Consider the following 23127-nt stretch of genomic DNA (forward strand, 5'->3'; position numbering starts at 1 on the left):
CAGATAAAGGGGCAGGGTGATTTAAGGCATAGAGGAGGGGAATTAGGGCTGAAGTAATCAGTGGTCTGCACATGCATAATCAAACACCATGACTCTTCATAGGACAGGTTCAGAAAACAGCAGCATTGACATAATCTGGGGTGGAGTTCTCAGCCCTCTGATGTCAAAATGTGGCCCATCAGATATCCATAGAGGGCCATGTAAAGGGTCAGTGGTTTCAACAAAAGCTGCCTTCAAGTCTCTGAAAAGTAACCCAGGCAACTATTATCATCATGAGCCACACATCAAAGGTATCCTCTACAGCAAAGCCAGTGGGGACTAATAATATATTGCTCAGTTGTATGACCTCCCAAATTAGTGATTTTAAAAATTTATTAAAATCGAATAAAAGCTTGTGAAGCTAGAGGGTTTCCTCAGGTTTTCCCTCAGTTTTAGCTCAAGATTCTATAACATATGTATCTGGTGATTCTGAGGAACATTTCAGGACCGTCAGTCCTGGTTGCCCATCAGAATCACTTTAGAAGTATTTAAAACTTAGAAGCCTTGGCCTTGCACCAAACAAGTCAGTGGAGGGTTCAGAGGGGCATCTCCGGACATGAATGTTTTTTTTAAGCTCTTTGGGTTGCTTCATGGGTGTCCAGAGTTGAGAATCCCTGGGCTCGGCTCTGCTATGACGACAGTCTTATTGAATAGACTATCCAGCTTCCTCCATCTACCTGGCCACAGCAAACCTTTCTTCCCATCAAAATGTAGCTTTACTATATGTCAACCAGATAAGAGCAGAACTTTCAAGAGAAGAGAAGATAGGAAGGAGATCAAGAAACATGAAAATAAGTGATTAAATAAAACAAAAGTTCTTGAAGGTGGTAGGGAGAGGTAAAGGGTACAGAGAAAAGTTTGGGATTCATCACGGAAGCGATGTAGCAACTCTAAGCAGAAGTTAAATAAAGCTGATACTTATGTAAGCATTTTGCTCTCGTATAAAAAGCATGGTTTTTTTGCTATGGAAGTCAAAGCAATTTTTACATATCTATATATTTATCCTTCCTAGTGACAACACTTGGGATCAGAATTTTCTTTCTGTGTCTTTATCATTCTGATTTTACAAGTGAGAGTACTGAGGCACCCTGGAGGAGGACAGTCTTATAGACCACAGGGTTGTGACCAGGTCTAGTTTTGTGTTAAGTCCCTTATTGGTTCCCAGGCTTTGTTGCCTCTACTGCTGGAAGGCACACATTTTCTTCAATTGTAAAATGTTTATTTATTCTGTTAAGTATTTCATAGACTGTTATGATCCAGTATTTCTAAGATCAGGAATATGCAATCCTTCAAAACCAAACCTCAATAAGAGTCAAAAATAACTAGGAGAAATAAATCCATATTAAACATTTATAATCACAAGAGTTGACTCTTTGTCTTTTCTTTTAATACCTTTATTTCTATTTCTTTTTACAGGGTGCTAAGGATCAAACCTAGTGCCTCACACATACACTCTACCACTGAGCCACAATCCCAGTCCAGGATTTGACTCTTGTTACTTGGCATATACACGTAGAATCTGTTTCCAATAGGATGAAAACAAAGCAAGGTTTTAATGCAGAGATAATATGTATTTGTCTAACTCTGTGATGGGGAGTGATGTTTTTAAACTGCTGATTGCAATTTAGCAAGCGTTGCATTCTTTAGCAAATAAGTAGTGTCACAAAGAAAAACCAATATTGTCCCTCCTGCCTTCCTCGCCCAAGCAGCCTTTCGCCCTTACTTAATGAAATGGAACAGTGATGCCTTTAACTCCTCTTTCATTTAATCTCATTAATGCAGTCTGTTGGGATTCTGGTTGTGGGATAACATAGGGGCAGTCATCAGATCTCAAGTGAAAAGTGTAATATTTTTCAGTTAGACTTTTAATTGCTACGTCAACATGTGTGAGAACCAGCTCAAAACTAAAGCTGACGCCACTGGTGAGTTTTGCAATATTTTTCTCTCTTCTGACGTGAGAAAGGAGGCACAGCATAAGCTCTCAGCAAAATAAATTGATAGCGGGGTAGGGGAACAATGAAATTGTTTTTGACTGGGACAGCATACAGTAAGTCGGTCACTCAGGCTTGATTCTACACTGGATAAGGTATTTTATATAACTATTGTCATATCCTGAGGTGAATCATCACATGCATATGTTTGAGATTAAATTCAAATAGTCAGCAGTCATGTTATACTAACATTTGATTAACACTATGGATATCTTTGTCACAATTTTGTAGCTTTGATTTTAGTCATTAATAATGTAATAGTTATCATTTGGTTACTCTAATTTTTAAAAATATTGGTTTAGTTTATATATCAGTTTATTAGACCATACACATATATTTTCTCATATGTAAGAAATCCATTTTTTAAAAAAATCTGGTACTAAGATTACTGACCAGACTCATTCATTAATGAGATGAATTTTCTCTCAAATTATTTACAACTTAGTATCCATTATCTCATAACATAGGTAGGTTTGAGCTTTTGTTTTAAAAATATTTCAGGGTAAAATGATTTATTGTCATTTTTTGCTAATACTGGATAGCTATAAACAACATTTGGAAATATTAAAGTATAAAATGATATTATTTTTTGAATGACATAAACCTTACATTTATTCCCCAAAAGTTACTGATCGAATACAAAGTTCTTTAAATGTATAAACTCATAATTACATCTTTCCACAATACTTACAGCTTCCCAGTGCTTATATTCTTAGAAAAATACTTTTCTATGTAATTACCAATTTCAGAATATATGTATGTACTTAAAGATTTTATTGCTGAAATAAGCCATCACCAACAGATTGCAGTTGTGACATCAACGGAGTCTTTAAACAACGATTTATCCTTACTGCTGGACAGATTTACTCTGGATATTATTGCTATTGTTGTTTAGAAATTAATAACACCAAACATATTAATGTCTATGTACTTAATCCTCTTTGGGTTTGAATCACAATTAACAGAGGCTCACAGGTGAACAGAAAATGTTTCTTTCTCTCTGATTTAGAATTTAAAAAGAAAATCAGGCATATAGTTATCTCCTATTATAAAGCTACATAAAATAGTATTTGATTTTAGGGATTTATGTGCACTTAAAGACATACAAAAATCATTTTTTAAATGAACTATATAAATGCCTGCTTCTTTACACTTTGCAAAGAGCACTACATATTTTTCTCTTTCCTCTTAAACATCAGTAGAATTAGAGGGTTATCCTAAATTAAAGTTGCAACTTTGTTAAAGTTGCCACAGAATATATGGTGTTATGCTTAGTAGTTTCTAGTTTTCACCATCTTTTCCCCAAATATTTTCTCAAAAAAAAAAAAAAAACTCTGTCATTTCATAAGTAATTCAACGTTTAAACAAATGGAAGGGGGAAAAACCCCACTCTTTCCTACAGATTCAATCACCTGGTAGCATCAAAATGCCTTTGATAAAAATTAATGTATAGGAAACATTAATGAATTGACCATAAACACCTTCATTTAAATAATAATATAGATTTCAAACAATGGTTAAGAGTATTCTCCTTATAGGAAAAAGTGAACAACATGTATCCCATTTGTTTACAATAATAAAAAAAAGTAAAAAAAAAAAAGAAAAGAAAAGAAAAAAGTGGTGCAAATGAGGACACATTTGTTCAAATGACACATTCTTCCTACAAATTCTGTGTTGATTACACAGAGTGATGTTGTCCCTGGCAGTGAGAAGGTGCAGTCATTATGTTCAACAACGTCACCAGCTTACATCAACACTGAATAAAGCTGTTAGGGATTATGTGCAGCATGCTGGATCTGATGAGCTCAAAACTAAGATAGCTCGGGTCCTGTAATATTTAGGATTATGCTAGTAATCTCTTTAGAGAAAGTGTGCAGTATCAGCAGAACAGGCCCTTCAGTCTCTGAGGGAGCTGGAACTAATTCTACATGTGTCGGTGGCTAAACCTCTGCCTCAGTCCCACACTGACAACAGGCCTTTGTGAAGTTTAGTACAGAGTGAAAATATAAGACAGAGCTTCTGAAGTGACATCCGGAATGATCATTTTACCCCTGAAATAATTTCTGGTGCTGCATGCAGATGAGAATACTTTCCTTTATGTGTCTATTTTTTTTAATAAGACCATATATGTAAAGATGGACTAAAACCAAACACGTCTTTCTCTGACGGCTGAAACTGTCTTGTCTCTAAAGATGAAATAGGAATTCAAATTGTCTCTTCAATTCTATAATTTCTTTTCATTTCAGGATTCAATGCTGAAGCAATGGAGACTGAATAGCAAGTTTACTAGAACATACATGATATAGTAATGTATTCTCTCTTCAGAAGTTTGCAATATATTTGGCCTTTGTAGCATTATCTATGTTAAAAACAATCAAAGCTCTCACAGATAAACCAAAACATGAGTTCCTAAAATCTGAGTTCTTGTTGAAAAATCATTGATATTATTCTGTGTGTGTGTGTTTCTGTGTAATACACGCACATGTGTGCATATGCAAATATCTTAGTTTGTAAATATGTGTAGTTTGTTTACATATTACTTACGGCACAGATGGCTGAGGGCACATTAAGAAAACAAAAATGAATATAAGTGTAAACAGAAAAGTGACAAATAATACTACTGTTTATCTTTTGGCCACCCAGACAATCGTAAGGTGTTATGAGCCAGTTAAATAAAATTATCATTAGATTAGGAAAAAATTTTAATATGTTACTAACATTCTCATCTTATGTGGATATATTCCTAATGTGAACAATAATTTACCCAGATACCTCATAAGGACATTGTGTCAATTTATGTTATCAGGATTTGTTTTTTAAGACCAAAGACATCAAAATTGGATTCTGATCACTATAATTTAGAATAATCTCCTCCTTTTCTATGCAGTCCTGCTTTATCTCTCTTTTTTAAATGTACTTCAAAAGTTTTATTCTTTCTTTGACACCCACCAGAAATAGATGTGCTTTCCTTATTTTCAAACTCCTGATCAAGTACTGGGAACTTAGGAATGATCTCTAAAGCTTCTATCAAACAGAAGAGTGAAAGATAGCATTGGTTTCTCTCTCTCTCTCTCTCTCTCTCTCTCTCTCTCTCTCTCTCTCTCTCTCTCTCTCTCTCTCTCTTTCTCTCCCTCTTTCTCTCTGTTTATTTAGCGGTCCAACCTTTGAATTGTCTACTCCAAATGTACAATTTAATGGCTTTATTTTCGTACTCATCAAGCAAGTCCCTATACCTTTTATCTTTTCAAGTGTTCTTAAAACCATGCAGTGTATCAGCTACATCTTAGAACACAGTGAATACTACTAGATTGAATCATATGATTGTAAATGTCTAAAACTTTTTGAACAAAATGAAGGCAATTTCATGTGAGTCAGCTTGACAAATGTAAGTGACTGGATAAAGGCACATTTGTGTGATAATTCTAGAAGCGTAGTGCTACAATTTACTTGTGTTTAACCCCATTAATGATATCCCCAAATTAAGTTCAGATGCTGAATCTGGAAATTCACTCTTGTAATTGAATTTTGCTCCTTCACTCTTTAGCCACCAACTTTAAATTTACCTTTTACCTATGTACTTACTACTTGTAGCTCTACTGGCTTTCCAAGACCTGGCTCAAAAGCCCCACAGCATAAACCCCAGCTCCCCATGGTTGAAGTTATCATTTTCCTCTTGCAGGTCTCTCAGATATCATCTGTCTGTTCTGTATTCAGGTTATTTAGATACATGTAACTGTACAATCACAGCATTCATTTTGAAGATAGAAACTCGGTTTTGTGTATATCTGTAGTCTAAGGTAAACAGATGCTTGATAAATTGTCTTTAAACTACCTTTGTATTTGTAAGACAGTCTCAGTTAAACCTCACTCCCTCCAGTTAAAGAAGCATGTCAGTGTAATTCATTTTTGAAGAACTAATAGATATTTTTAATACAATTTTATATTTAAAACAAAATGAGCACATAATACATAGATATATACCCTCTAGTCCCCCACATATAATTTTCTCTATTATTAATATTTTACATTAATATATTTTGCATGTAGAGCAGAGTTTACACTAAAGTCAACTCTGTTATACCTTCCTATATAGTCTAGGTGAATATTTCATGACATGTCTGTCATTACAGTATCATTCAGGATAGTTTCATAACCCCAAGAATTCCCTATGCTTTACTTATTAATTCTCCTCTCCCACCCATGACAACCATAATTTTCTTTCTTTTTTTTTAATGTCTCTATACTTCTGCTTTTTTCAAAATGTTATGTAGTTGGAAAAATACTTACTTCTTTCACTTAGCAATACGAATTTAAGTTTCCTCCAAGTCTTTCCATGGGTTACTAGCCCTTTTTTTGTATTGTCAATTAGTACTCCATGGCATGACTGTATCATGGTTGGTTTCTCCATTTACCTACTGAAGGACACCTTGGTTGGTTCCAGTTTGGGGTGATTATGAATAAAATCATAAACTTCTGTGTGCAGCTTTCCATGCAGATGGAAATTTTCAATTCATCTGGTAAATACATAGGAGCACAATTGCCGGTAAGACTCAGCTTTGCTTTGTAAGAATGTTCAGAATGCTTTCCAAGGTGGGTGTATCGCTTTACACTCCCACTAGTTACCAAAAAGCATTGCCCTTGCTCTGCACCCTCTCGAGCGTTTAAGATTGTCCGTTTTTTCAGGTTATAGTCTTCCTAACAGTTGTGGAGTGGCTTCTCATTGCTTTAATTTGCAATCCCATATGATACTGAGCATCTTTTAATTTGCTTCTTTACTATTTATATATCTTCTTTTACCAAGTGTCTGTTCAGATATTTTGTCCTTTTTTTCAATTTATGAGTTATTTGTATATTTTGTGAACATGTCCTTTATCAGATATGTGTTTTACAATGTTTTCTTCAATTCTGTGACTTGTTTCTTCATACTTTAAGTGCAATTTGATTTTTAACAGCAATTTGATTTTTAACAAGAAAAACTGTAACTTTTTTTCTTTTTCTGAAGGGAAGTGTTTTTGCTCTTTTAAATGACTCTCCAGAAAAGGAACTTTGCATGCTCATTTTGAATCATCTATTGGGCCTGGCTTGTGAATCCCTCCAATGCTGCTTTCTTTCCATGAATGTGGTACCTCATAAATATAAACTTCCTGTTGAAGGTTTCGAGTAAATGGAGGCCAGGAAAGAGGGGTCAGAAAAAAATAAAGAGCTACATAGAGACAAGTCTTACTGAAGCAAAATAATTGCCATATTTTTCTTCTATAACTGGAAAAATCACATATCAAGTAAAGTACATGTGAGGTTTTTATTTATTTTTGTTTTTGTTTTTTAATGGAGTTTGAGTTCTCATCACAGAGAAGGAAGACATTCTGTGATGTACATTGTAAAAGATCTTGTCTTTCTCTCTTATAGAACTTTCAGACTTTACTGAGATTTGAATCACAGACTCATTGCTATGTTGCAGATTCTGAATAGGTAGGAGCAGAGAAGGACCCAAGTGTCTTCATTCTTATAAGCACCCTGGTCATATCCGTGCTGGCAGTCAGGGTCACAATTTGGATTGGCAAGCCTCAGGATAGCTTTAGGAGAGGAATACCTTGAATACCCGTCATGACTGCAGAACACTGTTAGCTAATCTGCCTCAGTGAGATGGGGTAGCTTTTCAAATGTTACATTTCCAGAGTTACCATGGATAGCTGACAAAAGAAAATTGCTTGACCTCCCTACCTCCCCTCAAAGAAGTAGACTTTGTACAATTTAATTTTTAAAATAGAAAAACTACTTCTTAATATTCTCAAGAGTAGACTTTAAAAACATAAAACGGATTTGCACTGAATATCTAGAGAGCGAGTTTGGGGCCACATCCCCAAGAATGAGTCTAGAGAAGAGGGAGGAGCCACTTCCAGCCCGCACTAGAATGTGAAGAAGATGTAGGTACAGCTAACTATAGATTCATTTGCAAAGGAACTCCATATACTGAGTGTTAACTACAGTAATGCAAGATGTTTCTAGAATATGCTGGCTTCTTTTTCTTCTGCCTTGTCAGTCACCAGAGTTTTGAGGAGGGTTTTTTCCTCCCTAACTCTCCAATTATCCTACTGTCTTTATGAACAAAATAAAATGCCTAAAAGACAATAGCAGAGACTGTTTTTCCAGAATCCTGGAAAGTTTTTTTATCTTAATGTCAGGGAAATTAAAAAGTCCGTCAGTTCTCAGAATAGTTGCAACTGTGATTACCTGAACATCATTGAAGACTGCTTCTCATACTTTAAAATTGCCCTTGGGAGCTTGTTAGAAAACAAATTCTGCTTCAGTTGGTCTTAGATAAGTGTTGACAGTCTGCATTTTTAATATGCCCCTGGTCATACCAAAAGCCGTGGTCTATGGACCACACTTAAGTGGTCATTGAAGACATTAACTACTCTCAACCAGAATGTTGTCAAGTTTTACACACATATTATCTCATTATGATTAAACCATTGACAGGAGAAGTATTTAATGGGAATCAATTCATAAATTAATCACTACAACATATAGATGTGATTGAACTTGCTGATGAAGGAAAGATTTAGCTTATTATTATAAATAGAGTCATGCAACCTGATGCATGGGAGATATATTCCCAGATCCTCAATGTGAATAGATAATACCAAACCCTATATATATATTATGTTTTCCTGTAAATACCTATAATAAAGTTTAATTTACAAATGAGGCACAGTAAGAACTTAACTAATAGTAAAATAGAACAATTATAGAAATATATTGAAACTGATAGATAGATCTAATAACTGAGATGGCAACTAAATAATTAACAGGCAAGTAGCATATACAATGTGAATACACTGGACAAAGGTATCATTCATATTCTGGGTAAAATGGAGTGTAACAGTGCCATATTTTATTGTACCTTACAAAGTGTCATACAATGTAGAATTTATGAATGATTTATTTCTGAATTTTTCTATTTAGTGTTTTCAGACCATGGTTGACCTTGGATAACTGTAACCATGAAAAGCAGAACTGTAGATAGGGGTGCTATTGTAATGGCTTTTAATGACTATACTAATTGTTGTCATGGCTACTTATTGGTCTCATTTTCTATTGTTTCAGTCCTCTGGAGAGTTAAAGTAGGCTGGCAACTCCTCAGGATAAATGTGCATGTGTAAAACATTAATCAGTCCCCTTTGTGATCACCCTACAAATTACACCTTTGAAAAAATCAGTTTTGCCATTACTATATGGTCATAATCTTTTTCTTAACCTAGCTTCCATTAACATAGGGAATTATAATAACATAAAGCTAAGTGCATCTCTCAGTCATTTAGAAGCTATCAACTGAATGAAATAGAGTACAACACCCAGATTATGTTTGAGAAGACATGGAGACCCCAGATGTTGATAGATGTAAGAGTGTTATAGCAGAAATCAAAGTGTACTGCTGAGCATGAAGGACACACTTGGAATCCCAGTGACTCAGGAAACTGAGGCAGGAGGATTATAAGTTTGAGGCCTGCATGGGCAATTTAGCAAGACCCTATCTCAAGAAAAAAAGGGCTGAGGATGTAGCTCAGAGATAAAGTGCCCCCAGTTTCAATTCCCAGTACCAACATAAAAATGTACACCAAATTTTAAATACTATATTGGTCATTAGGCAAGAAGACGGCATTAAGAAGCACTCTATACTGATGAGATGTACAAGGACAGCATCTTGACCCAATGTCAGGAATCCTTTAGAATCACTATTGGGCATGATTTAGGGCTCAAAGTTCAGGACTCTTCCTTTTGTCCAGTAGGAACTCAGTTCTCCACACTTCCATCCCATCCCAGCATCCGGACTTTTGTTTGATGAATCACAATCACAGTTCTACCATGTTCTGAAATACCTTCTTCAACCTTGTCCTTGCTTGGGCTTTTGTTAAGTGACATCAGAAAATTTTGTACCTATAAAGGTAGATACCTATTAGTCTGCCAGTAAAAGAGGGAAAGAATACAAACAGATTTTAACTTGGATTTGTCACAGATGGCAGATGAGCAACATCTTGGGCTACTGCAACCATCTGCAAAAGGATTTTTTAACCAAAATAGTCATCTTTATTGGAAATTTTTACATGTGTAAGTTTTGCTTCACTCAGACATTAAGAGATTTAATTGCTCTGTCCACTTTTAGCATAACTATAAAATTATAGGAAACAGAAACTAACAGGCAAACCCAATGTCCAGGAATGTAATTTGCACAGTATCCAGAAACACAGTGTCCAGTGAAGGACTCACAGGCTAGTAGATGCTTTCTATTCCCCTTAAGGCAAAAATAAGTAATACATAAAAAGCAGAAATCAAACAATGCTGGGAGCATAGCCCCGAACCAAAAGTCAGGAAACAGAATCGCTGGCCATTCCTTAATATTCTCAGATTCAGGCTGACTCCCCAGGTTCTCTCACCATTACAGGTGGTTTACATGGTAGAGGAAATTACTAGCTAATAACTTCATTCATTTAATTCTCAATGGAAGTCTTATTATACCAGAATCACTTGGGAGCCTTATCCAAAATAAATACTCCTCCCCAATCTCAAGATTCTGATTTCTTCTTTTCACCCCAAATGTGGAAAATAAGTATTACTTAAAACCTCTTTTATAAAAGGATGGCAAATCTCTTGTTTGCACTGAAGGAAAGAAAAAGAAATTTAGGAAGGAATTATAAAAAGTCTCCTTTGGACAATATCGAGAACAAAAAAGAAGTATGACTTTGTCTCTGTCTCTAGTTGATGCTGGAGTATAGAAATGGGTGGGTTGAGCTATAAGAGTTGGAATGGTGGGCATGAAAAACTGCAGAGCACATGCAGTAAAAATGTTTCTTCCAACCAGAAAATACTTGAAGGTCAATGTCATTGCCATCTCCAAAGAAAGCTTGCTTTTAAGAGTTCAGGTATTTGTTGCAACAAAGGGGTGCATTTTCTAGTTAACTCATTAGCCTGAATTAATTTATCTCTCCTTAACATATGCCATCACCAGTGGAGGTTTGAAGGAAGCAGAGCTCACCCTTTTGATTAGTAGAAAGAGTTGAAACTTGGGTGACTTCATATGAAGTTGTGACCAGGGACTCTAAGCAAAGAATACTGCAGGGAAAGAATTGCCATCTTCAAAGAAGTAGAAAAATTTAGTCCAGTATTATTGAATATGATACTCCTACCAGATCATGGGATATTAAATTAATGGTATTTCATAAATTATTTCAATATAAGGTACAGCATCAAATAATTTCAAATATTTCAAGACACCAACACTGTAAAAATATTATTTCAAAAGAGAAAAGCCTTATGTCATTGCTTTCAGAAACAAAAAATTTAATTGATAAATTAAATCTTAACTATTGCCTACACAAAGGATTATCCATAGAAAACTGTAAGAAAGAGAAATCTGTAAGAAATGAAAACTGATCAAATATTAAACGCCTCTCAGGGTATTTCAGCTCTGCCGAATTTTTATCTCCAGGAATACTATTGTTGAATAAATCCATGAGTCAAGAAAAGTACAAAGGACAAACTCCCTCCTCAGTTCTCTTCACACCCTCCTTCTCACAGCTGGAGACCCAAGCCATCAGATCTTCCCAGGATGTGCAGTTTGGAATCGTGATATATCACATTTTACCAGGGCTATTTGCACTGCAAGACGATTCTAAAATGACTGTATGGCAAGACATTTAGAAAGAGGGGACACTGGAGCCATAATGGGATCTATTGTCCCAATTAGTGTCTGAAATACTCTGTCTTGTAGATCTGCTTTATAAAACACATAGTATGAACCACAAAGGTGCGGCCAGAAGCCCTTTGATTTTGTTTGTTTGTTTGTTCATGGGAGAACAGGACAAGGACCATGACTTTACATGATTTAGATTTGTCTTTACCTCTAATAAACCTCAGATGATTTATTCTGCCATAAGGAGTAAAAACGGTCATAAGGTTTTCTAACTGATAACTTCATCCCACACCAGCAACATAGACACAAGCTTTTAAGTGACTTCTTTCTCTTTAAAAATGCTGTTAAAGTGTTTATAACTCTTCAGGATTACATGTTGAGCCAGGATTATAAATATGTATAAATATGCAGATGCTCTACTGAATGTTCCTTTTCTCATTTGTATTTCTGAAATTGTGTAAGATAACCTTTGTGCCTTTCAAAAACATCTTCTCACACCCCAGGGGGCAAATTACCTCTATTTTCATTTCCTTTAAAGTTCGATCATTTTATAATTAAGAACTTATTGAAGCAGATTCTCCCCACATGTATGCTACTCCCTGGGGAGTAATCTATGCAAAGGGAGCCTCTGACTTAATATCATATAAGCTAAAAACTGTACAATGAATACCTGGGATTTTTTAAAATCAATTTTATAATCATTATAAATAATCCACTGCTTAAAAGTCTATCATTTTAAGAAATCCATAGTATAAATAACTTACAGTGTCATTCATTGGGTTCCTTTAAAATGACAAGATCTTTAATAAAGAAATAACAGTGGGACTTGTTATAATTCTTGTCCAAAAGCATTGAAAAAGTCAGTTGATGATGATTATGATGGTGACAATGATGATAATGATTAAGACGTTTCATAGCTCTTTACTCTTTACAAGGCGCTTCCCTAAAAAATATCCATTTAAGTCTCAAAAATCTATGAAGTAGTAGTCAAGCTTTATATTTATAAATCAGAAAATATAAGATCAGAGATTTTATCTTGGCAATGACCCCACTCTTAATACATTAAGGACTGAAATCCAGGAGAATAGAACAGAATGACATCAAATCTCCTATCTTTCCCCTATCACAATATCTTGAAAACAAATTCTAGTTTGTGTGATTTGAAAACTACAAGAAGCAGAAGCAAACAGAAATACTAAGTACTTTAGGAGATTGCCTCTTCTGATATTTTTATTTTTTATTTTTTCTGGTGCTCTGCATTAATATATGAATTCAATATTGTGTTCTTTGTTTTGTGAGAGGCAGAGAATGGGTTACTAGTCAAAGTATCAGAAAATGTGCCTAATTTTGAGTTATCACTTCTCACACCAACTCCAAAACATCATTGACAACCTGGATCCTCAGTTTTTTCATATAGCATTGAATTTTTTTACTTACTAAGATGATTTAAGCTTTCTGTAATATACTTGATTTTGAAAAACTTAATGTGCTACTCTAAAGCTAAATATTTTAAAAAGTAAAGCAATAAGAAAAAGAGGGTTGTGTCTTACATTTATTTGTTTTGTGTATTTAAGAATGAAAAAGCTATAGAATGTATCCAAGTGGCAGATTTATGTACAGATTTTTGAAGTATATTTTACATAATTATTTTAAGTTAGAATAGAAAATAGCATATCTTCTTAGTGTGCATAATCGTAACAACTCAGAATACTATCAGAGATGGAGGAATTATTATAGTCTAAATAACCTTTATGAACATCATCTTTCCAAGAGGAGTTTTACATATATACATATATAAATGTATATATATATTTATGTACATACATATATATACGTATATATACATGTACCCACACACACAAGTGCCTGCAAAACATCACACCAAATTGCACACATGCAAAATGAAAATCCCATGCTCCATCCAATCTCACAAACACCCCATTTTTCTCACTTTCGAGGCTAGGAAGCTGGAAGTCACCTTTGATTCTTCATCACTGGTATGTCCTTTCTTTCATCATATAATCTGACTTCTGCCCTTAAACTATCTTTGTACTTGGCTTCTTCCTCTCTATTTGTTCTACCATTGATGTGACCTATGCTTTCAGCTCCACGCCCACTTTAGGTATGACCTTTATAATGGTCTGGTTAGCCTGCCAAATTCACCTTTATAAGTGCCTAAATTACCACTTTCATTATTTATCCATCTTGTTTGCTTGTTCATTTCTTATGGCAAGTGGGATTAGGTAAAAAAAATTCCACCCAACCTTAGGAACTCCAAAATCTGGCATCACCCCTCAATGCAACCACATTTCCCACATTTTCATTATAGTCAAATGCTATGATTTTAAGCCACACTCATCCTAGACCTCCCATCTTTTTTATTGAATTTCCTCTGCCTTTCCCTTTAACCTGACCAAATTGCACATAATTACCAATGAAACTATTTCGATTCCTATTAAATCCATTCTCAATGCACACATGATTAATATCTTCTCTGATTTTCCCATGTGTTCACTTTGTTTCACTAATTACATTACTACAATCATTAGATTAATTTTTCCTATATTATCAGTCTTTGGTATCCTAGTGGATGTAAAGAACATGATCTCTAAATGATTTGATTTTTTATTGGCATTTTCCAGTGTGAACATTTAGCAACATAATGGGTAAAGCCAATACACATCCACACCCCAGTTTTACTTCCTTTACCTATTTAAAATATTGAGATAGAGCCTATGAAAACTCTCTGCTCTTATTTTCAAGAGCAAACTAAGAAGTCTAAAGTCAGGGGATCAAGAGATTTTTGCTTTAGACCATTTTAAAGTCAAGTTTTACTAGGAGAAAACAGTGAAGATGAGAATTTAGAAAACTTCTGAAATCAGGTTATTTATTTATTTATTTTAGTTCAAGGAAAAGCAAGCAGTGATAAACAGATTCCCTAACACAGAGAGAAAGTCTAGGAAGACTTTCAAATTGTAGTGGGTGACCCCCACCCACCACTCCCATCTTGTGATCCTTAAACACAAACATCATGGCTGGTTTAGGAGGGGAGAGAGAAAGACTGAAAGAAAGAAAGAAAGAAAAACTTTGTAAACTCAAAATGTCTTTTTTCCTCTTTCAGCACAAATTGAAGTGATACCATGCAAAATTTGTGGCGATAAATCCTCCGGGATCCACTACGGAGTCATCACGTGTGAAGGCTGCAAGGTAGGGACTGTGGCTGCTTTATTGGGTGCTTACCTCAGGCCCCTGTGCACCCTTCTTAAAGAAGGGCGCTGACGGAGTCTCTTGTCTGCTCTGACTGACTTGGTGTTGGGTGGGTTGATTTTCTGTTCTTTCACCTTTTCTTGTTTTTGCCTACCTGGTCAGCAGATCCTTAGAAATGTATTCTTATTTGAAGGTTTGAATTAATCACATTTACAGAGATAGAAAGTCTTAATTTTTAGCAGTGTTGTCGCCAGACAACTCCAGAGCACTTATTACTATGTGATAAAACTAAGGGATAAAACAAAGAGTATAAGCTAATGGGTATGTATTTATCTAACTGCTTGAGAAAGACAACATCGAGGTGACAGCCACAATACACATATGGCCATCCTTTACTCTTACCTTCCAGAAAAGAAAAGAAACCTAGATGCATGGGATGTTGGAAGTGACCAAATAATCCCCAAATCAATTAAAAATCACCTTCCCCAACCTCCTCATCTTTCAATGAGGTCACCATTGATTCAGAGAGTAAAAAGCTGACCAAAACGCAAGATTTTTTTGTTTTTTAATTTAATTTAATTTAATTTTTTTTATTTATTTTTATTGTAAACAAATGGGATACATGTTGTTTCTGTTTGTACATGGAGTAACAGCATACCATTTGCGTAATCATACATTTACAAAGGGTAATGATGTTTGATTCATTCTGTTATTTTTTCCTTCCCCCCAACCCCTCCCACCTCTCTTTTCCCTCTATACAGTCTCTCCTTCCTCCATTCTTGGCCCCCTCCACCCCCCATTATGTGTCATCATCCGCTTATCAGTGAGATCATTCATCCTTTGGTTTTTTGAGATTGGCTTATCTCACTTAGCATGATATTCTCCAATTTCATCCATTTACCTGCAAATGCCATAATTTTATTATTCTTTATAGCTGAGTAATATTCCATTGTATATTTATACCACAGTTTCTTTATCCATTCATCAATTGAAGGACATCTAGGTTGCTTCCACAGTCTGGCTATGGTGAATTGAGCAGCTATGAACATTGATGTGGCTGTATCTCTGTAGTATGATTTTAAGTCCTTTGGGTATAGGCCGAGGAGTGGGATAGCTGGGTCAAATGGGGTTCCATTCCAAGTTTTCTAAGGAGTCTCCACACTGCTTTCCAGAGTGGCTGCACTAATTTGCAGCCCCACCAGCAATGTATGAGTGTACCTCAAAACGCTAGTTTTATCACACTCACTCCAGTGTTCCCTCCTCAGGCAGATTTCACCAATCCTTCCTATAGCAAGCACAGATCAAAGAGGAAATTCCTTCTAACACACAAAGCTGGGACACCAGTCAACCTCAGCCTAATCTGACACAAGAGAAATTTGAAAATCGACAGTAACTTTTTCAAATTAATCCTTAGAAGGAAAGAGTGAGACTACCCAGCAAGAGAGAAATAAAACAGTTTACAAGTGTCTTTAAAGGGCCAAGTGTAACCAGAACCAATAAAACCCACCTACGATCTTGGGGTAAATGGTGATGTGCTGGCAAGATTATTGGCAAGAGTGATTATGTTTTTGATCAAAGATGCAAGCAAGGTGAATCACTAATTTAAGGTCAGTGAACTGAATGAGATGTGGTATGGTACAGGATCCCATCGTAAGAGGCTTTCAAATGGAAACAAGGCAAAACACTGTAGCAGTCAAATATTGATGCTGCTTGAAAAATTGACAGTGTCTTCCTAAGAGTCTCAAAAAGACTCTCTTGCCATTAAAAACAGAGAGAAGCAAAGAAAGAGGAATAAATGAGAATGGGAGAGGGAGGGAGATTAACATACTGATCTGCTTTAGAGATGATTAGTGATAATCCATATGGGAACATCATGAGATGTCCCTTGCATTCTGTATCTCTACAGAGCTATAATTAAGAATTGCGTGTTATCCACCTTAATGTATTTTTTCCAACTCATTAAGAAGAAACAATGTAGCAAAATTATAAGGTGGCACTTTTTTTTTTACCTTCCTTGAGTAAGTTATTACTGTCTCTGGGCAGGAAGGCAAAGTTTTCCTCATAAACACTAGTAATTTTGGAATCAGAACCCTCTCCACTGAAGGCATTTCTACCAGTCTGTTGGCTTGTTCTGCAATTTTAAGATCTGCAGTCTAGTTTACGTAATATCCACTAAAAAAATTTTTTTAGATCAAAGTCAAAATGGAGATACTCAGTGTTCCATTGTATAAGTCTTTCTTGGAAAATATCTATTTTCAAAATACAGAGATATGTTTATGTTAAGGAGCAAGACATTTTAAATAGTAACTTCTAAAAGCTTTAATTACTAGACAAATATAATCCAACAGGTCAATAGCCAGGAACAATGTTCAGGCTTCTGTCATCTTTTCTATTTAGAAGAAGAATCCACAATCAAGGAAATTATGTGGTTACTATGATGTATACACTGATGTTTTAGTCAAAATGACTGAACACCACACTATTTTCATGGAAAAATTTTTCTTGGAAAAATCCACATATTTAAATATACTACATTTTTCTCCAAACAGAAAACTCAAGAAATTTCATTCAAGTTTAGATGTCAATGTCATCATATTCAGAATCGACCTCTGAATTTTCATAATACTGTTTTTGAGTCAACATAAACAACCTATTTAAAATAATATCAGTTCAGCTCACGAACTTACTCAATTCCTACTCATTCAATAACATTTGAAACAGAATTTTTTTCTCTTGTCACAAACCTCATTTGCAAAAATAAGCAACAAATAAACAAGAGACACCTCATAATTAATGTCAAATTGGCCTTAAATTAGGGCTTGTAACTTAAGAAAAGTCTTTTCTTTGAACTCTTTTGCTCAATGGCATTATAGTATCCAAAGATAAAAACTGAAAAATTCTTTCTTAAAATGTAAATTTCAAGTCATCCTCAAGCAGGTCTGATGTGCTGAGGTTATATTGTCTGACAGGTTTCATGGTATATGTAGTATATCCTTTCAATTCCTGGGGGTTTGTCACAATCTCTGTTTTGAGGGGTTCCATAAGTCCAGTCAAACTGGACGATCAGGTATTTCAATCTGCTGTAACTGGTCCAGTAGAAAATTAATGCACATGGAGATGTAGAGATGAAACTAGTCCTTGTCGAATGATTTTGAGCTTAAACCACACAACCAACCTAGATTCTTTCTCTAAGAGATCCTTGGACACACGTCCATTCCTGAGGTTCCTACAGGTTGGCAAATTCTCTTGACATTGCCAAACTGGGCCACGCTGGAATCCAAGACAAAAGGAAAATTGATTAACTCAGTCCTGACTTTCTTTAAACTATTGCTAATTTTTTGCATTAATATTGATTTCCATGTATTGTGTTAAAATATTTTAAGAACTACCAAATATTTTTGGTGAACTATAACATTCATTGCCAAGGTGACTGCCGCACTTGCTTCACCTAGTTCCAGCCCTACTTATCCTCCTAGGGAACACAAAAAGTATTTGATGGAAGTCAGGGGAACTTTCTCAAGTTTCTCAGCAAGATGGGTATGAAGCTTATTTCATCCCTGGGCTTTTAAGTACTCCTCCCTCCAAAACATGATGCTGTTATCATTTCCTAAAATTTCTCTTGGTACATCTATTTTAGATCATCATTTTGCTTGTGGCAATTGCACTTTTACTATTTTTCCGTAGGCAATTCAAAAGTGATAAGGGAAACTGATTATGTAGGGGAGAGAATGGATAGACAACTTTTCATATCTCTGGAGAAAATGATTGTCTTCCTCAATAAGGTTTTCTTTTTCATTTTTATTTATTTTTTCCAACATTTCTATTGGTGCATTGTAGTTCTGCATACTGATAGGATGAGTGGTTACATATTCATACGTGCACACAAGACAACAATATAATTTGGCCAATATCACTCCCCAGTTCTTCCCTGCTCCTTCCCCACCTCCTACTCCTCGGACCCTAACCTCTACTGATCTTCCTTTGATTTTTAGGAGATCCGCCACCATCCTTGTTTTCATTTTCCCTCTCTATCTTCCTCATATGACAGAAAACATGGGGCCCTTAACCTTGAGTTTGATTTATTTTATTTAACATGATGGTCTCTAGTCTTATCCATTATCCTGCAAATGCCATAATTTTTTTCTTTATGACTGAATTAAACTCCATTGTGTATATATACCATATTTTCTTTATCCATTCATCCATTGATGGATACCTAGGGTAATTCCATAGTTTGGCTATAGTGAATTGTGCTATGAATGTGGGTATGCATGTACCACTATAATAAGATGCCTTTAATTCTTCAAGGTAAATGCTGAGAAGTGGTAGAGCTGGGTCATAAGTGTCCATGCCTACTGTTCAAGAAGCTTCCATAGTGATTTCCATAGTGGTTGTAGTACAGTCCCACTGAGAGTGACCAAGTGTTCCTTTTTCTCCACATCCTCTCCAGCATTTCTCAATAAGGTTTTCTGTAAGATAACTAATGGAGAATAAAATGCAGAAAACTAAAAAATAATAGTAAATTCAGCTGCAGATTTATTTTGAGGGCTAGTATATGGCCCATGACAGTTCATTTTGTGCCAGAAGGACCCAAACATACTTCTTTGAAGACCTCTTATTTGCTATAACCTAAGGCTAAGCAGAAATCGTTTTTTTCAGTTTTTACATATTGTTTATTTTCCTTTACTCAAGTTGTGGTTTATTATAGGCAGTACATCACTGGTTTAAAAAACAACTCTCCACATATGTGCTGGCTAGATTAAAATATTTTTCAAATGAAACCAAATGCATCTTAGAAACTAGGAAAATAGCAGCACATACTGAGTACACATTCCTCAGTGATGCAGCTGCCACCTGCACCCTAAGTTCCTCACCACAACTGAGCTTGGTACAAGCCTGGGTCCTTGTCCCCATCAAGTTTCATCATATTTGGCTTAGCAACAACACACTTCTTTGTTATTTTTCCCCATTGCTCTTTGGGGGCAGAAACTTTTGTCTTTGCAGAGGGCAGCACAGTCCACAAATATTTCTAGTACACATTCATTAAGTGAATGAAGGAATGAATGACACTTTCTTCTCTGCAGATAGCATATGTTTTCTGCATAGAACATCTGTAAGTTATCCAAGGAGATGAGTACCAAAATCATTTTTAAAATTTAGCTCAGTTAGTTCACTGTAGAAAATGTAGCAAGTGTATATGTTAATATTTCTTTTCTTTAAACCTGCTTCCTTCCCCTTTTCTTTTTCCTTCTAGGGATTCTTCAGGAGGAGCCAGCAGAACAATGCCTCTTATTCCTGCCCAAGGCAGAGAAACTGTTTAATTGACAGAACCAACAGAAACCGTTGCCAACACTGCCGACTGCAGAAGTGTCTTGCCCTAGGAATGTCGAGAGATGGTATGGTATCGCCTTCCTATTCCTTACTTTAGGATTTTCAAAGGAAAACCTTCTTTAGAGGCTATGTAAGTCACAGGAAGGATTTAAATGTGGAAACTGGGAATAAGAAGAAAAGAAGAACCTAGTGGTGGAAGTGAATTAAGACATAAAGTTTGAACACATAAAATATAGTATTGCCTAAAGAAATACGAAGAAAGGGGAGGTTTTACTGTAGCTCACGGATGAACCTGGGCTATGTAGGTTAAGTGAAAGCCACACAAGCATAAGTTGAAAGTGACCATCCGTCCAGGTTTACTTGTAAAGAGGGGTTTCCTAGCACGTGAGACTTTGAGAACTAAAACCAGAAAGTCCCCTGTAAATAGAAGCCACTGGGTCACTGGGGAGGTCTACAAGTTTCTTGGTGCATGGAGAGATACTAAGGAGCAGAATGTGCTTCTCTGGGAAGCTCGGAAGCTCGGGTACCCAGATGAGCATCTGGACTATTCTGAGCCATGATGAAGATTGCAGAGGCTACAGCAGAAGTCCAAGTCTTAGAAGGACCGTGTAGGTGGCGTCCCACTCCAAGCAGTATGACGCAAGTGCGTGCTCCTCCCTCACGCCCAGCCAAACTGGGTGGCCTGGCTCCTAGGAATGAATTTCTTAGGTTAATGAAAGAGAACAAATAAAAAAGATGAAAAAAGAATTTCACCTGGTTTTTCTTACATTTATGAGCAGTCATATACATTAATTCTTTCCCTGCTGAGATAGGCCACAGCTTTCCTGTAGCAGATTATAAATTGCCCTGAGCTCTGAGGTCATTTCTATCCTATTTCCACTGTATCCTGAGGGAGTGATTCAAAGCAAACCCCTTGGGCTGGGATGCAGCTTGATGGGAGAGCACTTGCCTAGCACAACAGGGCCCTAGGTTTGAGTCCCAACCTTAAAAAAGAAAGAAAGAAAGAAAGAAAGAAAGAAAGAAAGAAAGAAAGAAAGAGACAAAAATTATTAAAATAGAATCAAACACTTAAATGTTTACTGAATGAACTACCCACAGCACTTTCTCAGACTACCTATAGTTTCAGATATAGCCATTACCCCTGACATTTATTTTTTTTATTTGAATCACCCTGGATTCTGTGCCTCTGGTCACACTCTCTCTAGTGAAGTTCAAGTTATCGGCAGTATGGCTTAAAAAAGTAAGAAACTTCCAAGTTTAAAAAAAACTAGACAATTGGTATTCGCTATCCCTTAGTACATAGAAGTTTAATCAATTATTAGTATTTTTTAACCTTTTTTCCTAATCCGCAATGAATCTAAACTTGTGTTGCACAAAATACACCTGTAAGACAAATTTATCCAAAAAATACATTAAAAGAATTTGATCTTTAGCCCTTCAATTTAGAAGTTGCTTCTAAAGCAGCAGAAATGATATTTCCCAAACTTCCCTATTAACTAACTAATTTTTTGTTATTTATTTTTCTGAGCTCACTAACCACATAAATTTACTCCTAGGGTAAATTTATAGTACTGTGTACATCACGAAGGCAAATTAAGTGGATAGAGGGGGGTTAAATGGTTTTCAGGATTTATTTAGTGAAAAGTCTATGGGAATTTGAGTTGATGATTTTGTACTTCATTTCTCCCATATGGAGGCAAGATATTAATTGACATCTTCTGAAACACCCATTAATAATTGTACAAAGAGATAAGCCATTGGGTGTATTCATTTTTGTTTTCTTCCTACAATCAAGGAAGTCTCCCTTCTGGAAGGTTGAGTCTTGTGAATCTAGAGAACAGAATAATGGACAAGAAATGAATATGTGTCCCAGGAAGATTCAGTCCATTCAGTAAATCAGCTCAAAGTCTAGGAGACTTTCTGAATCCCATGACACAAAAGACAGGTACTGGGAGGGTGAGAGGGTCATTTTATGGATGGAGCCACAGTCTGTTCTCAGGGAGGAAAAATTTCACTGCAGCACATATACCTCTATGCAAGTAAAAGCAGTAGAGTCTAAGGATACTGGGGAGTAAGGACATGATCCACTTAACCCTCTGCCCACAGACAATCCCGAGGCTTCCAGGATCATCTTTAAAAACACCTCCTAAGTATGTCTTATATCAAACCACTCACAAAGAGAAATGTTCGGGGTGGAAGTGGTGGTTGAGAATGACAAATGGAAGGGGCTCAAGAAGACAAAAGAGAGAGAGAAAGAGATTCTAAGGGTGAAAAAAGCTTCTTCCTTACTATGTTATATAGAGGAAGTTGGTCAGAACCTTAATTATAAAGGGTACCTTACACAAGAGAAAGAACACCACTGACTTGGTTTTCTGGGTTTTGTAAATAATGCCCAATATGCAGCATTAAGGAATTCCAAAGGGAGCAGTGCATAATGGCACACAACTGTGATCTCAGCTACTCTGGAGGCTGAGGCAGGAAGATCACAAGTTGGAGGCCAGCTTCAGCAACTAGGCAAAACCTTTTCTCAAAATAAAATTGAATTTAAACAAAAAGGATTTCCCAAGCCCTGAAGTTATGGTTGATTAGCTATGTCTAGTCAGGACTCATATGGTTGATTAGCTACCTCTAGTCAAAATGAGAGATGGAGTTTCTACTGCCACTGATTTATTATCCTAACATTTACTGACTAAGGAAATAACTTCAAAGTACCTTAGCAGTAGTACCTGAGCCACAGTACTATGTTCTTACAGCTGACTTCTACCACTCCTCACAGATAAAGTGGCATTTTTAATTCAGTATATGCACTCGCTCTGTCACTTATGCTGGCTCTGAGACTGTCTCCTTCTTATTTGATCACTGGAAGAG

The 23127-nt window shown here is 35.9% G+C and overlaps 1 protein-coding gene across 1 annotated transcript in view; it reads left to right on the top strand.

The window, feature by feature from the left end:
* The window catches only part of Rorb (RAR related orphan receptor B), a 187626-nt gene that overhangs the window by 112617 nt on the left and 51882 nt on the right, over nt 1–23127 (top strand). Inside the window, exons 2-3 of the mRNA XM_047525760.1 lie at nt 14843–14928; nt 20183–20324. Of these exons, the coding sequence (XP_047381716.1) occupies nt 14843–14928; nt 20183–20324 (228 nt within the window). The remainder of the gene's footprint in view (nt 1–14842; nt 14929–20182; nt 20325–23127) is intronic.

The sequence above is a fragment of the Sciurus carolinensis genome, chromosome 14, assembly GCF_902686445.1.
Source record: "Sciurus carolinensis chromosome 14, mSciCar1.2, whole genome shotgun sequence".
Lineage (NCBI taxonomy): Eukaryota > Metazoa > Chordata > Mammalia > Rodentia > Sciuridae > Sciurus > Sciurus carolinensis.